General features: G+C 45.2%; 1 protein-coding gene across 1 annotated transcript in view; it reads left to right on the forward strand.

Moving 5' to 3' along the window:
* Nucleotides 1–14,334, forward strand: part of EFEMP1 (EGF containing fibulin extracellular matrix protein 1) — a 72,676-nt gene that overhangs the window by 7,039 nt on the left and 51,303 nt on the right. Inside the window, exon 5 of the mRNA XM_013006549.2 lies at nucleotides 3–70. Within this exon, the coding sequence (XP_012862003.1) occupies nucleotides 3–70 (68 nt within the window). The remainder of the gene's footprint in view (nucleotides 1–2; nucleotides 71–14,334) is intronic.

Here is a 14,334-nt window from a genome sequence, read left to right on the forward strand (position 1 = left end):
CCGGCCAACTCCCCTCACCGCATCCAGTGCGCGGCGGGCTACGAGCAGAGCGAGCACAACGTGTGCCAAGGTAAGCGCTGCCCGCGCGCCTCGCCGGGCCTCCCCCTCCGAAGGCCCCCGCGGCCTCGAAGGCCGACCCTGCGTCTTTTCTGAGGGTGGGCGCCAGAGCTCGGGGTCCATGGGGTGCAGAGGGCACGCGGGTGGCAGAGGCAGGGCCGGTCTACACACCGTGGCCGGCTGGGGAGTCCCCGGGCACAGCCTTCCCAGGAGCGCTCGGCTTCCCCACCAGCAATGGGAAAATGCGCCCCCGGAGGCTTTGCAAGGAGTCTTCTCCTTGAACTTGCCCCCTGATTGATGTTCCCCATTCAGGAAGAACGAGGAGGGGCTTCCGCCTCTCGTTCTTTAGGGGGTCATCTGCGCTCACATTTCTCTCTCCTTCAAAGCTCTCTTGACTCCGTTTCCCTCCTATCACTTGCGCATGGCACGGTCGGCCTTGGTTTTCTGTGCATTGTCACCAAGCGCACCCCGTCGCCATGCAGTCTGGCAACGGCTGTAGACTCGGGCTAGCCAAGCGATAAGAATCGTGGGCATGGAAGACAGGCCTGATGTCGGCTAACTGGACGGTGTTAAAGGGGTTTGTTTCCGACTTTCGTCTTTGCCTGATCCAGACACTGTTACTGAAATGGGGCCATGGGAACCAGGCGTTCTCTAATTGCCAGGACTGACCCCCGTATTAAGAGCTTCACCTCATTGCTACCTGCTGCCCTGAACAGAGAAGAAGGGCCTGGTAGCCCTTGGTGGTGCATGGGTTAAGTTGCCAACTGAAAGGTCGGCAGTTCGAACCCACCAGCTTCCCTACAGGGAAAATCCTGACCTACTGTTGCCATAAGGTGACAGCCAAGACACCCTATGGGGCAGTTGCACGCTGTCCTCCACTAAGGTCGCTGTGAGCAGAACTCAACTCTACAGCACCCAACCCCAGCCACCACTCATGGGTGAGGCGGGCACCTCCCTCTCTCCACACAGAGGGCTTCAACTGGGACCACCATGCTGTGGCACTGAGGACAGCAGTGTCCCGTGGTGGGTCACCTGGACACCAGGAGGTAGCCCCCACTAATGCATTCTCTTACCTTTGGTGTCAGAGATAGAGCTGAAAAACAAAGTGAGGGAACCTAGTGTGTTCGGATTGTGATCGTTGGGGGTTCTGTGTCCCAATGCTGCGAGGGTGTCCCTTTCAGAGAGCACATCGTCGTAGCATCTGTTTCCCGTTACTGTCATGAGTCAGAATTCCAATATCGATGATGAATGCTTTCACATCTGCTTGATATTCTGATACTTAATTTAAGGATTAGGTCAAGGAGATAAACTGATGAGGTTATAAATATACAGAGCTCTATACTGGTTTTAAAAAAAATACCCGGCGTTTCAGTAAGCTATAACAACTTTTAATTCTGTGACTTAAGTCTACCATCAAAAGGGTTGTGCTACTTTTCCCTAAAACAGGAATTTTTGCTGAAATCTTCCTCAAATATTGACCTTTTTATACAGGATTCGTGTTAGGACTTCCCACGCTGGTTATTTCTTTGGCCCTTGGGAAGAGAACAGAGAAATGAATGGGTCGTGCCCCCAGTAGGTTTACCGCCCTCCCTTGATGCTTGTGGTTGAATTCAAGAGCAATGCCTAGAATTGAATGAAGAAATTCTAGAACGAAACAAATGCAGGCCTCGCATGTAACCTCCATTGATGGCAGAAGAAACTGTCCTGTAACTAGTGAAAATCAAGTCCATCCTACATTTTCTGGAAAGGCTTTTGACTGCATTACAAATAAATTATTTTCCACATGTTAACACATTTGTAGTACCTACTTCTTCTTCGGGGAATTTTTTTTCACTTATAAATCAAAACTGTTAAGAGCCATTTTGGTGGGAAATGCTAAATGTGTGCTTTGTTGTTGTGTACACTCAGGCCAGATATCTCCAACTCAAATGCTTCTTTGTCATCCCACGACGTCCGAGGGGTGGGGTTGGCACGTGCCGCTGCAAGCAGGGTTAAAAGTGTTTTGGGATGACCTTGGCTTCAGTTGGATTTCTTCCCACCTCACAATTTTGCAAAGTGCCCATAAATGTGGATTTGCTTAATTGTTGATAAAAGGGGTTGTTCCATATGCTAACCACAAGATAATCTGTCTAGGGAGTATGACCAGCATGAGTCCAGTCACACTTGCGCCGTTTATTATTGAGCTAATCAAACACGCGGTCCACGTCCCTCTTTCTAATTGCCTGCAGATGGATGACATTCACAGTGCAAGCCAGCAGCGCAGAATTAGGTTTTATAGCCAATGTGAAAGTGTGGGGCCTCCGCTTAAAACAATAAACTGCTCCAAGGACCTATATTCCTGACATCAGGGTGGAGTGTGAGTAGGCTTCTGTCTGCATGAAGATCTCCACTCCCTTTTCCATGCTGCACCCCGAAACCCGGCAGGCAAACACACTCATTCGGCTCAGCTGCACTGGAGTGAACAAATGTCCACTGATGAGCCATGTTTATATAAAAAGCCTTTGTTTTTCACATTTGTTTTCAACAGGTATCATCATATAGCCTAAAAACTGAGGGACATTTGTTTGTGTGTGTCATCCGTGAAATCTGGACTGTGTTTCAAATGTCTTGGACCTCTGAATGCCCTGTTAGAAGTCCGAGATGGCTCCTAGTGGTTTAAATCATACCATTAGATATGTTTGCAGCGAGTGCTGTTCTAGAAATTAATCTTTCAACCAGCTGTCCACGTTTAATGGAAACAAGATATACTTCCTCCTTTCCATATATTTTTCCTACAGTTTTTCAGTTTTGTGCAAAAAAAGGGGGGGGGGTTAAAATATAGCATGACATGCAAAGATAGAGTCACATTGAGCAGTTTGTTTTCAGTTAACTTTTGCCAGCTGACGATGATGCTGGAGGAGCAGCCACCCTGGAAGACCGTCTCAGTTTCCCCAACCCAGAGTCCCATAGACAGTTTTAGAAAAATTATTGTTTCTTCTAAATGAATTGTTTCTGCACAAGACGCCATCTGCCTCTGTTGACGCTCATTTGTATTGGGAGGAAGTTAGGTAAACGAGGGCTCTATTTGAAGTCATTGACAATTTACCATTGTTTTCAGGATCTTTATTATATATCCTCCGTGTGAATTTCTTTAAAGAAGATGAATTGCTAGTCCACGCTGAAAAAATATTTTTTAATGATATGTAATTTTCCTAAAAGCGGAGGTGGGGGGGCGGGAATCTAATGACAAGTAAGAAAAGGCTATTTGAAGGAATTTGCTCATTTAATTGGCCTTTAAAAAGTGAAATAAAGGATGTTTTGTATAGCTGCCATTCTATAAGGCAGGGCAGATCGGCCCTTATGGGTTTTTAAGACTCTAAGTCCTTAGGAGAGTAGAAAGCCTCATTTTTCTCCTATGGATCAGCTGATGGTTTTGAACTGTTGACCTTATATAACCCACTGTGCCACCAGGACGCTGAGATACCAGGCATCACATGAAAATCTTGCAGTTTGATAAAAACAAAGTCTTTCGATTAACAACTGTTTTTCAATCATTCTTTTTGTTTGTTTGTTTGTTTGTTTGTTAATCATTCTTACCTGTGGCACAAAAGTAGCTAAAAAGTTCCTGGGGCCCTTCTTATAAAACATCAACCCCAGCTCCACTACCATTGGGTTGATGACAACTCATTTCAGCCCTATGGAGTTTCCAAGACTGTCCATCTTTAGTGGAGCAGATAAACACTCTTGCTCCTGAGGGGGGGTTCCTGAGCTTGAACTGCCGGTCTTGCAGGAGCATAGGGGAAGTGTCTCAACCACCATGCTAAACGGGTTCTTGTGGAACTTCAAGAAGAAGGCAAATTATACTGGGGGAGACACAGCACCCCATTCCTGGACCTGTCTACTGCCTTCTGCACATTGTGTAAACAGGTTGCATTTACATAAGGGTAACAAAAACACTGCTTTAAAAAGGAAAGAAGCTATAATCTATACTATACATATCTACTGTAGAAAAGAGGGACTTGAACGAACATGTACAGCTTCTCAGACGGGAGGGACACTTTTCTTAGACTTCTTTCATTTGAAATGTGAATTATCACATAGCCAAAAGAGGATTTATAAATTATAGTGTAACCAAGTGGTTTAGCATACCTAGCATTATCAGTACTAAATAGCTCAAACACGGCCCCTTTGTTGAGCCTCACTAATGCCATTAGACTGCTTCAGTTCAGTTTGTGAGGGAATGCCTCATTTCTGTTATACATAATTATACAGTCCCCCAAGAAACTTTGATCTCAGAAAATAAATATTTTGTAAAAGGAAGACTATCATTGAGTAGATTATGATAGTACCTCCAACCCTCCCCCTCAAATCTGACTTCAATTAGAAGGTAAAATGGCTATTTATCCTGCTTATAGTTTTAACTATTAATGGCTTTTGAAACCTAAATCCAATCCATGACCATAAAGTCCATTCTGACTCACAGCACCCTAAAAAAGCCTCTTGCGTCCCAAGTGCACAGGAGCTGAGTTTACAAGGAATACCCGATTAACTAAGCTGATGCATCGCAGCAGAGTCTCTCCTGGGCTCCCAGGTCCAGCTCTCGGCGACCCCGTGGTCAACAGAAGGAAACCCTGCCCTCTCACCAGCCTCACAATTTTGCTGTGTTTAAGCCCATTGTTGCGGCCACTGCATCAATCCATCTCCTTGAGGGTCTTCCTCTTTTTCTCCAACCCTGGACTTCACCAAGCATGACGGCCTTCTGCAGGGACTTTTCGCTCCTGAGAACATGCCCAAAGTATGTGAGAAGGAGTGTCCCCATCCTCACCTCTAAGGAGCATTCTGCCTGCACGTCTGCCCACACAGATGTGTCCACTGTCTAGCATAGTCCCTATTCCTCACCCATGCACAAGTATAATCCCAAGGCGTCCATTCTTCCGTCTTCCTTAGCCATTGTCCGGCTTCCGCATGCAGAGGAGACGATCGAAAATACCACTGCTTGGGCCGGGTGCATCTTCATCCCCGAAATGACATCTTTGCTTTGTGCCCCTTTCAGGAAGTCCTAGGCAACAGATTTGCCGGTGCATTACACTGTTTGATTTTTTGATGAGCATCCATGGACGTTGAATGTAGATTCAAATAAATGAACTTCTTAATGCCTTAAAAAATGCACTACTTTTCAGGAGCTCAAGTGGGAAGAGAATGCTTTGAAAATGCTGATGGTGGCTGTGTTAGACAGGGTTCTCTAGAGAGATAAAACCAAATTCTTGATAATATAATATATTTATTTATAAAGGTAATTAATATATAACAAGAAATGAAATGTTAAATCATAAAGATAATTAGATATATAACGAGAAATGAAATGTTAAAGCATATACAGATAAATATACAATCATATACAGATAAATACACAAGAAATAAACAGTTAAATTAGAAGCACTATAAACGGCTTAGTGCAACTCATGTCCTTCCAGTCTCTATCTGATGCCAGATCTTTCTCTATTTGTAGAGAGAGCTAGGTTATGTCAGCACAGCAGCCAATCACAAGGCAGGTCACCAATTGCCAGTTCCCAGCTCCAGAGAAGTCTTAAAGGGACCTCAACTTACAGCAACACAGTCCACAGGCTAGACGTCCCAAAGGCTCTGTAGCCTTTAAATTAAAGCACAAAACAAGCAAGGCAGCCGCACACTGGTCCGATGATCACAGAGCGAGAGACAAGAAAGGCAAGGCTCACCAAGCCATCCATCTCTCCGCCCCTCAGTCAATCCCACCTGCGTTTATCAGCCAGGCTGGCACAATAAACTGTCTCAGTGGCCTATGTGCAAATGTGCTTGACACACTGGATGAATGGATGGATTGTGGTAAGAGATGCAAGAGCCCGCAATATAAGTTTTACTAAAAAAATGCACTATATTAAACTATATGAAACATCAGCGGTTTTCAAAGCCAATTCCTGAACCAGCAGGAGTTGAGTCCCCTAGACCCTTGTTAGAAATGCGAATTCCTGGGTTCTATCCTACACCTATTTAATCATCAGCTCTGAGGTCAAGGTTGGGCCCGAAATCTGTGTTTTTGTAATCCCACCAGGTGATTTCATGCTTGCTCAGGTCTGAGGAAAATCCCCTCTGATCGTACGTAACATCAGGAAGCTGCATCCAGCAGCAACTATCTGGAGCCAGATCGGACCTCTTTCCTTGGAATGTAGAAAACAGTGAGATTTCTAGTTGACCTCTCTCGCCTTTCTCAGCATGGTTACCAGCACGCTGGTCCCCAGGTGTGATTGATCCAGAGTCCTGGGTAGGTCTGCACTCTTGAACCCAAGACAACCCAGAGCAAGAGGGGGCACTTAACAAGAAGGAAAGAGACCCTTGAACCCTTCAATGAATCAGGATGCATGAATTCCTAAATTGTTAGTGAAGTGCTGAGTGATGCCTGTACTTTCTAAAGACATCTCACCCCAGCATGCAAACTTGTAAATCAAAGAGCTGCTCTTTGAAGGTTCACGAAGAGCCAGGAAAGGGAGGGTGGTTGACTCTTTGACTTCAAAGCATCTTTCATTATCAGAGAGCTAAGGGACCTTTCCAATACGATGTGCTCAGGGACCATCTCAGCCCATTCAGACTGAGTCACCAAGCCTTTGAGCACTCACATGAGTGCCTTCTGTTTAATTTAAACTTGATCAAAGATTGACCTCCCATCGAAGACAAGGAGATTCTTGTTAAAACCCGTTAACACTTAAGCTGTGGGATGAATTCCCCTCTCACCATAGAAGCAAAAAGAAGCAGATTAGAGTAGGATTGCAGGCCTGGCTAACTTCAGGAATGTGCACGGCTACTGGCTCATTCTTTCTTTCTCCAGCGGAAAGTTCTCAAGCGATATTTCCTGAAATCAACCAGCGGCCCCTTTTGTAAGGATTGCCTTTGCACTTGTTGAATTACTGGCACAGTTCCGTGCTTTGAAACGAAGGAGTAAACAAAATTGGTCCCAAATGTGTTTGATTTTTGCACGAATGGACAAACAAAGAACTCACGCCACATCTGAAATGCATTAGTATCCTGCTTCTTCCAGGAGGGAGCTACACACGGCGCACTCACACGTTGGCAGGAGAAAAGGGCGATCCTTGTAAGCCAGCGCCTGGTGACAGTTGTAGGCTTGTAGCACAAGCCACAATGAGCTGTAAGCAGGCAGAGTGAAGAGATGCCATGAAAAGGAGACCAAATGCCAACGCCCCGGCGGCAGCATGGCCAGCCTGTGGCCGTCATTGTCATCGGATCCCAGATTAACAGAACGAAGAGCCACTCATTGCCACGTAAGTGGTGCACTACCTAGATTAAAAACTGATGTTCGGGCAAAATCGTTCTGATACTGGAGCTGTATCTCAACTAAATGTCCATCTATACAGAGTCGAGGGTGACCAGGCAACATCATCACTGAACTTTATCAAACAGATCACAAAATGATTTAGTTGAGATTTAATCAAATCCAATAAGTAAATAGCTATTTGTGTAAGCTATTTACACTTCCAGTAAGGTGCTTTACCCAAAGCAGAGCACACGGATGGTATGATCCTAAAATCCGTCAGGAACTTGGCATCCTTGGCCCAGGAGCTATCAAGCAGCAGTCCAAGGAACAGACAGCAGTTCAGCGAAGTAACGCAAGAGGCGTTACAAGAAATGCCTTGGGAAACGGCCCCAAAACAAGTAAACTAGTGCGCAACGTGGGTAGCCATACAATTTACCTGGACGCATATTGGGCCAAAGAAATATATCCCAGAAATGTGGTCTAGGACAAAAGTTTCTTGGATCCCTCAGCTAAATGGGTTTTGTTAGAGAGATGGATGAGAGATTGGAGGTCTGATGAAGGAGATTACGGTCCAACAAGAGAAGTATCCAGCTGATCGCCAAGCAGGACAAGAGAGAAGCAAAATCGCATCCATGTCTCTTCCATCCAAGAATGGTTTCCCTTGAGATGCCCTAGAAGCAGTGTCCTGATAGGAATGCTAACAAAATAAGGATGGGAAGAAGATCAAGCCAGACAGGATGCTGACACTGAGCACGGCAGCCGTCCCTGGTCCCATGCTCAGCAGCCTCCGCAACACATACGAATGTGCCCGTGCAGCTTTATCTGAACTGCGCTCTGCTGCCCTCGTTGCTGAGTAGACATTTGGTTGATGGTTTTTGTTTGTTTCTAATCATCAGAGAACTCGTGCTGAATGTGTGCTCTGAGTTCCAAAACCTTGAAAGTGGCTTATGGGGCACCATGGGTAGACAAGGTGCATTTCCCAGCTATAAACGTTATCAAATGCCAGTGTGGTCTGTGAGCGGTGATTGAAAGAGTCGCTACTCTTCCCATTAATGATAGAGACTTAAGATACTTTGCTCTCAATTATGAGTTGGCCTGCTAATCGAAAGGTCTGCAGTTCGAGACCACAGCCACTCCTAGGGAGCACGACAGCTCTCTACCCCTTTAAGGAGCCACGGTCTCAAACTCACAGAGACAGCTATACTTTGCCCTATTGGGTCACAATGAGCTGGCATGAACTTAAGGACAGTGGATTTGATTTGGTACTTGGAAAAGGGAGCCATAAAACCTATTCTTTATGTCCTGGATCATTAGGTTTTTAATAATAACCCTTGGTGAATACGCAGATTGCCATTATTCATGGAGCAAAACACAACCAAAAAAATCTAACTTACTGCCTTTGAGTCGATTCCAATTCAAAGTAACCCTATAGGACAGGCTAGAACTGACCCTTGCGGGTTTCTGAGACTAACTCTTTATGGGAGTAGAAAGAGAGTTTTCTTCCACAGAGCTGCTGCTGCTGCTGCTGCTGCTGTGCTGCTGACCTTAAGGTAGCAGCCCAGCACGTAATCACTCTGCTACCAGACCCCGTGGAACAAGGAAATGCTAGAATTCTTTTTCTTTTATGAAAAGTCACACAACCAATGAATGCACTGCTGTATCAACTACCCCTCCTCATAAATCTAGTGATCAATCATGAAAATGCAGTTGGGCTGGGGAGATATTAATATTAATGATAGGTAAGGTGAGAATCCCATAAGATTGACTAATGTGTGTGTGAGCTCTCTGGTTCTGTGAAGAAACCCAAGCCTTTTGATGAAGTTCAGTGGAATGAAAACAAATGAAAAACAAACCCCAAAAAAATGATGAAAGGCTCCAAGTAATCTGTCTTGGCCATTTCCTTGGATTTCAGGCCAGAAATTATACACTTAAAAATGATTTTGTGCCAATGGGAACAGACATAATCCAGAAAAGTTACTTGGATGAGGCAACTTAAAGAAGAGCAGTTCTGCTCTGACCCTGAGGTTGGAACAGGTGGAATGCTGGAGAAGGGAAGATGCCAGGGACCCCGGAACAAAGATCCTTGCTTGGAGTTCCTGAAGACCAAGACATCAACTCGGCCTCGAACGTCCAGTGGTTGAAGAGTGACGTGTGGAATAGGGCTAGCGACGACCATGAAAGCCGGGTGTATAGGGTTACGTGTGCCCAGCTAACGTGAGACTCAGGACAAGAATCTTAACTGTCTTCCGAGTGTAACTGTGGTTAAACTTCCAATGAGCTTCAGGGACCATGGAGGAGCAAGTTTTGTGATCTAATCAGATGGGCGTGCTTGTGGTTGATGTTAGCTGCCAGCCCATGGCGATCCCACGTACAATGGAATGAAATGCTGTCCCGTCCTGAGCCATCCCCATGATAGACTGCAGACTGGAAGCCACAGGGTTTTCCCTGGGTGATTTGGGCACTGTATCGCCAGAGATTTTCCCCTTGTCCATCTGAGTCTGGAAGCTCCGCCAGGTCCAGATGAGCATGATAGCAAGGACCAGTGTGATGGCTGCACATGAGGAGGGAAGGAATCCCATCCTGTGTCTTTGAGTGAAGCACAGACCATCATTCAAAGTGGAGAACCAGTCGAGAGCCACCCTGAAGACCCCATGGACCGCAACCTGGACTGGGAAATCATCTGTATTAAGTTGCAATTCACGAGATTCCATGAGTGGAACGTTGCGCAGCCAGGCTCTCCACTCATACAAGCACTCACAACACAAGGATGAAAGCCATTAAATTGCTAAGAGGTTTTTTTGTCCAACTCACTAAGAACTTTATATTCCGATGCTGTCAAAGATATCAAAAGTGCACAGAGCAGCCCACATTCTGGGGTCCAGCCTGATCTTGCCTTCTTGTTTGTCTACTTGACAGAGTTCCTTAGCGAATTCACCTTTTGCTTATTCATCTAAAACTGTGATCCTCGCTCGGGCAGTCCAGCAACATTGAACTTGGCAAAGTCCCCCAATGGACTTTCCTTGAGTCTCTGCCTTTCAGAATCTGAGGCCTAAAGAAATCCTGTGTGTGAGGTGTTTTGTCCTTCCTTATCCATGTCTTTTGCTGAATGGTATCAGAACAGAACCAGAAGACCCCACATACCCCTATGTGGACGCAGGCACACGTACCAGATCAAACGGATCCAAGTTGATGGCACTTCCAAAGTGACTCCGGGCATGGTCCTTCCCTACTTTCCCCGTGAAGTCAACATTGTAGACTGCTTTCTGAACGCACCTGTTTACCTAACACAGGAAAATAGGGCACCTTGGACAGCTACAGTACTATTTGCTCAGCAAAAGAATTTTGTTAGACAAACTACAGGAAGGGTCAACAAAACAGAAGCCTGACCACGGAGGTGCAAGCGCAAGGCTTTGCTTTTATCTTGCAGTTCTGCGGTACAGCGGTCACGTCTTTACTAAATTTTCTTAGCCTGGACTCTCTCCGGGCCCACCTATGCATTCTAGACCCAGCAAATGAATTTTTAGCAAAATAAAAGTCTTTTGCTCCACCTTCAAGAGTGGGTTAGAAAATGGTAACGTATCTGACCCTGACATTGAATCCCCGAGTTCTTTCATTCTTCAGGCTTTGGTGAATTATATAGTCAGGAAGCTACCTGGATTCAAACTCCACCCAGCAAGAAGGCAGAAAATCCCAGTCCCTCGTGATGAGGTCACCTTTCCGGTAAATTCTGAGCTCTGGCCCTTTTTGTAGCAGCCCTGGGGGACCCGTCACATCAGGGGAGCGGAGAGGACAGTGCTCCTCCCCGTTGGTGGAAGGCCGTCTGAACCCAGGAAAGATGCAGCGCTTTGTTCTAAACCCCTCTGGCTTGACCTCCCTCCTTCAGCGAGGGGAGGGAAAGCTAGGTGAAAGAAGGAAATTTAATTGTGGTCCAATTCAAGCATCTAATGCTAGAGCTGAAAGAATAGGAAAGAATCTTTGGTGAATAGCTGACCTGGAGAAAAAATGGTAAATAACAAAACCATGGTACGTTGGCGTTCAGTTCTAAGAAAACGAAAAACGCTCCTTGATTTTTCAACTAAAGCAGGGGGGGTGGGAACCCAGATTGTGTAAGCATGTCAGGGCAATCGTTTCCCGTAAGCCAGCTCTCCCAGATGGTTAGCCTCTCAGAATTCTATTCTTGCGCTGGAGCAATTAACTGCCAGCATATAAAACATGCCAACAATATAATATTAGGGTTCTAATGAAGAATCGTTTCTTTCTTTAAAAAATGTTGCTGGTGTTGAAAATATGCATGCAGAGTTAAACCTACAGCAATTCAACAATTTCTACAGGTATAATTCAGTGACATGGATTACATGCTTCAAGTTGTACACTCTCATCTTGCTTTGGCAATCCGTTTCTATAAGGATCGATGAAGGGGTCCTCAAACTTTTAAAACAGGGGGCCAGTTCACTGTTCCTTAGACCTATTGGAGGGCCGGACTATAGTTTAAAAAAAAAACAAAACTATGACCAAATTCCTATGCACACTGCACATATCTTATTTTGAAGTAAAAAAACAAACGGGGGCAAAAACACCCGGCGGGCTGGATAAATGTCCTCGGCAGGCCACGTGTGGCCCACGGGCCGTAGTTTGAGGGCCCTTGATCTATAGCCTTGGAAGCCAGTGCTGCTGTTGTACTCTGCCCTGTAGCGTCATCTTGAGTCGGACTCTGCTTCATGGCTGTGGGTCCTCTGGGTTTTCTGAGTTGTTCCCATTCACATAAGCTCACAGCCCTCTAAGCCTCCAGTCCAGCACTTTGAGTTGTTGTGGTCAACCTGATTTTGTACAGTTCTTTAAAAAGTGTGATTCTCAAAAGAGACATTCTTTATAGTTAGGCTAGCATACACAGAGTCACTGTACCAAAAAGAACGCGTCAACTAGTCGACATTCCACCATTTCAGGAGACAGCTATGGGCAAAGGCCAATGGCACTGAAAGAAGTTCAAGCTGCACTGAAGGCATTAGCCAAGAACAAGGCTCTGGGAATTGATGGACTATCAATGGAAGTGTTTCAACAAGCCAATAAAGCACTGGAAGCACTTATTCATCTATGCTAAGAAACTTGAAAGAGTCACTTGGACAACTGACTGGAAGAGACCCATGTTTGTACCCATTCCAAAGAAAAGTGACTCAACAGAATGCACAAATTATAGGACAATGTCATTACTATCACATGCAAGTAAAATGTTACGAAAGATCATCCCACAACAGTTGCAACAGAACATTGACAAGAGCTGCCAGAGGTTCAGACTGGCTTCAGAAAAGGGCATGAAATAAGAGACATCATTGGTGACGTCAGATGAACCTTGGCTGAAAGCAGAGAAAATCAGAAAGAGGCTTGCTTGTGTCTTATTGATGACTATACTAAGACATTCGACTGTGTAGATAATAATAAACTACAGAGAGCCTTAAAAATAATAAGAATTCCAGAACACTACGTTGTTCTCATGCTGATGAACTTGCACATGGATCAAGAGGACGTTCTGTGAAAAGGACAAGAGAATATTGTATGGCTTAAAATCAAAAGAGCTGTGCCTCAGAGTTGTGTCCTCTCACCAGACTTATTTAATCTGTATGCTAAGCAAGTAATCAGAGCAGACGGGTTATATGAAGAACAGTGCAGCATCAAGATCGGCATAAGGTTGACGCACTGCAATTGCAGAAAGCACAGCCTTCCTTGCTGAAAGCGAGAAGGGCGTGAAGCCCTTGCTGATAAAGTTCAAGTACTGCAGCCTCTCCTGTGGATTACAACTCAATGTACAAGAAAGCAAAACCCACACAACTGGACCAATGGGCAATGGAGAAAAGATTGAAGTTGTGAGGAAGTTTGTCTTGCTTGGATCCACAATCAGCGTTCATGAGTGGAGAAGTCAAGTGATCAAATGACATATTACATTGGACAACTCTCTGAGTGTTGAACAGCAGGGAGGTTACTTGGAGGACTAAGGGACACCTGACCCAAGTCATGGTGTTTTCACTTGCCTCACATGCATGTGAAAGTTGGACATGTTGCATGGGGACACACAAGTGAGTACCTTCAATCACTGGAAAATGAAGATCGGAGAAGAATCAACGCATCTGAATGATGGTGCTGGAACAGACTATTGAAAGTGCCCAGGGGTGCCAAAACGACAAACCGGTCTGGCTTAGGAGAAGTACAGTCAGGGCGTGCCTTGGAAGCAAGGACCGCGAGATTTGCCCTTGCAGACTTTGAACATGTTATCGGGGAGACCAGTCCCTGGAAGAGTGAGTGCATCATACTTCGTGAACCAGAGGGTGGGGGAAGAGGAAGGCCCTCAGTGAGATGCATCGGTTCGTTGAACGCAACCACAGCTCAAGCCCAGGGACGATTGTGAGGATGGTACTGGACCGGCAGGGTTTGTTGGGTTGTACACAAGGGTCTATGGATCAGAACCAACTTGATGGCCCCTAGCAACAACAATAACAACGGTTTTGTTGAATTTAGTTGACCAGTTATTTGGCTTAAGGTTTAAGATTTATTTAGATCTCTAGTCTCAGGGGCTCTTTTGACCTCCATGGTTCTAGAAAGCCTGTTTTCCACGGGACTCATAAATTATCTTCATTTGCTTTCTTCTCATCGGGATTCTTCTATCGAGTCCTTAATCAAACCGTTCAACAATGGTAGCCAGGCACCATCTTGCTCACTCTAAGACATTTAAAGAATTATTAGAAAGCAAGATTCTAATATCAAAGCCAAAAAATAGCCAGAATTTCACATGGCACATTATAAATCTATTACAAAATGGTTTTAATTGTGTGTGACTTATTTTTTAATACATAGTTCCTGGTTACAAATTAAGGAAGCAGTTTGCTTTCTACTTGAGCCCTTGGTATCAGCTCCTCATTGTTCCCCTCCCTCCACGCCCCCCCACCCCCATGAACCCTTGATAATTTATAAATTATTATTATTTTGTCATGTCTTACACTGTCTGA

Source organism: Echinops telfairi, unplaced genomic scaffold, assembly GCF_000313985.2.
Source record: "Echinops telfairi isolate 266 unplaced genomic scaffold, ASM31398v2 ScPeMD7_2573;HRSCAF=3158, whole genome shotgun sequence".
Classification (NCBI taxonomy): Eukaryota; Metazoa; Chordata; class Mammalia; order Afrosoricida; family Tenrecidae; genus Echinops; species Echinops telfairi.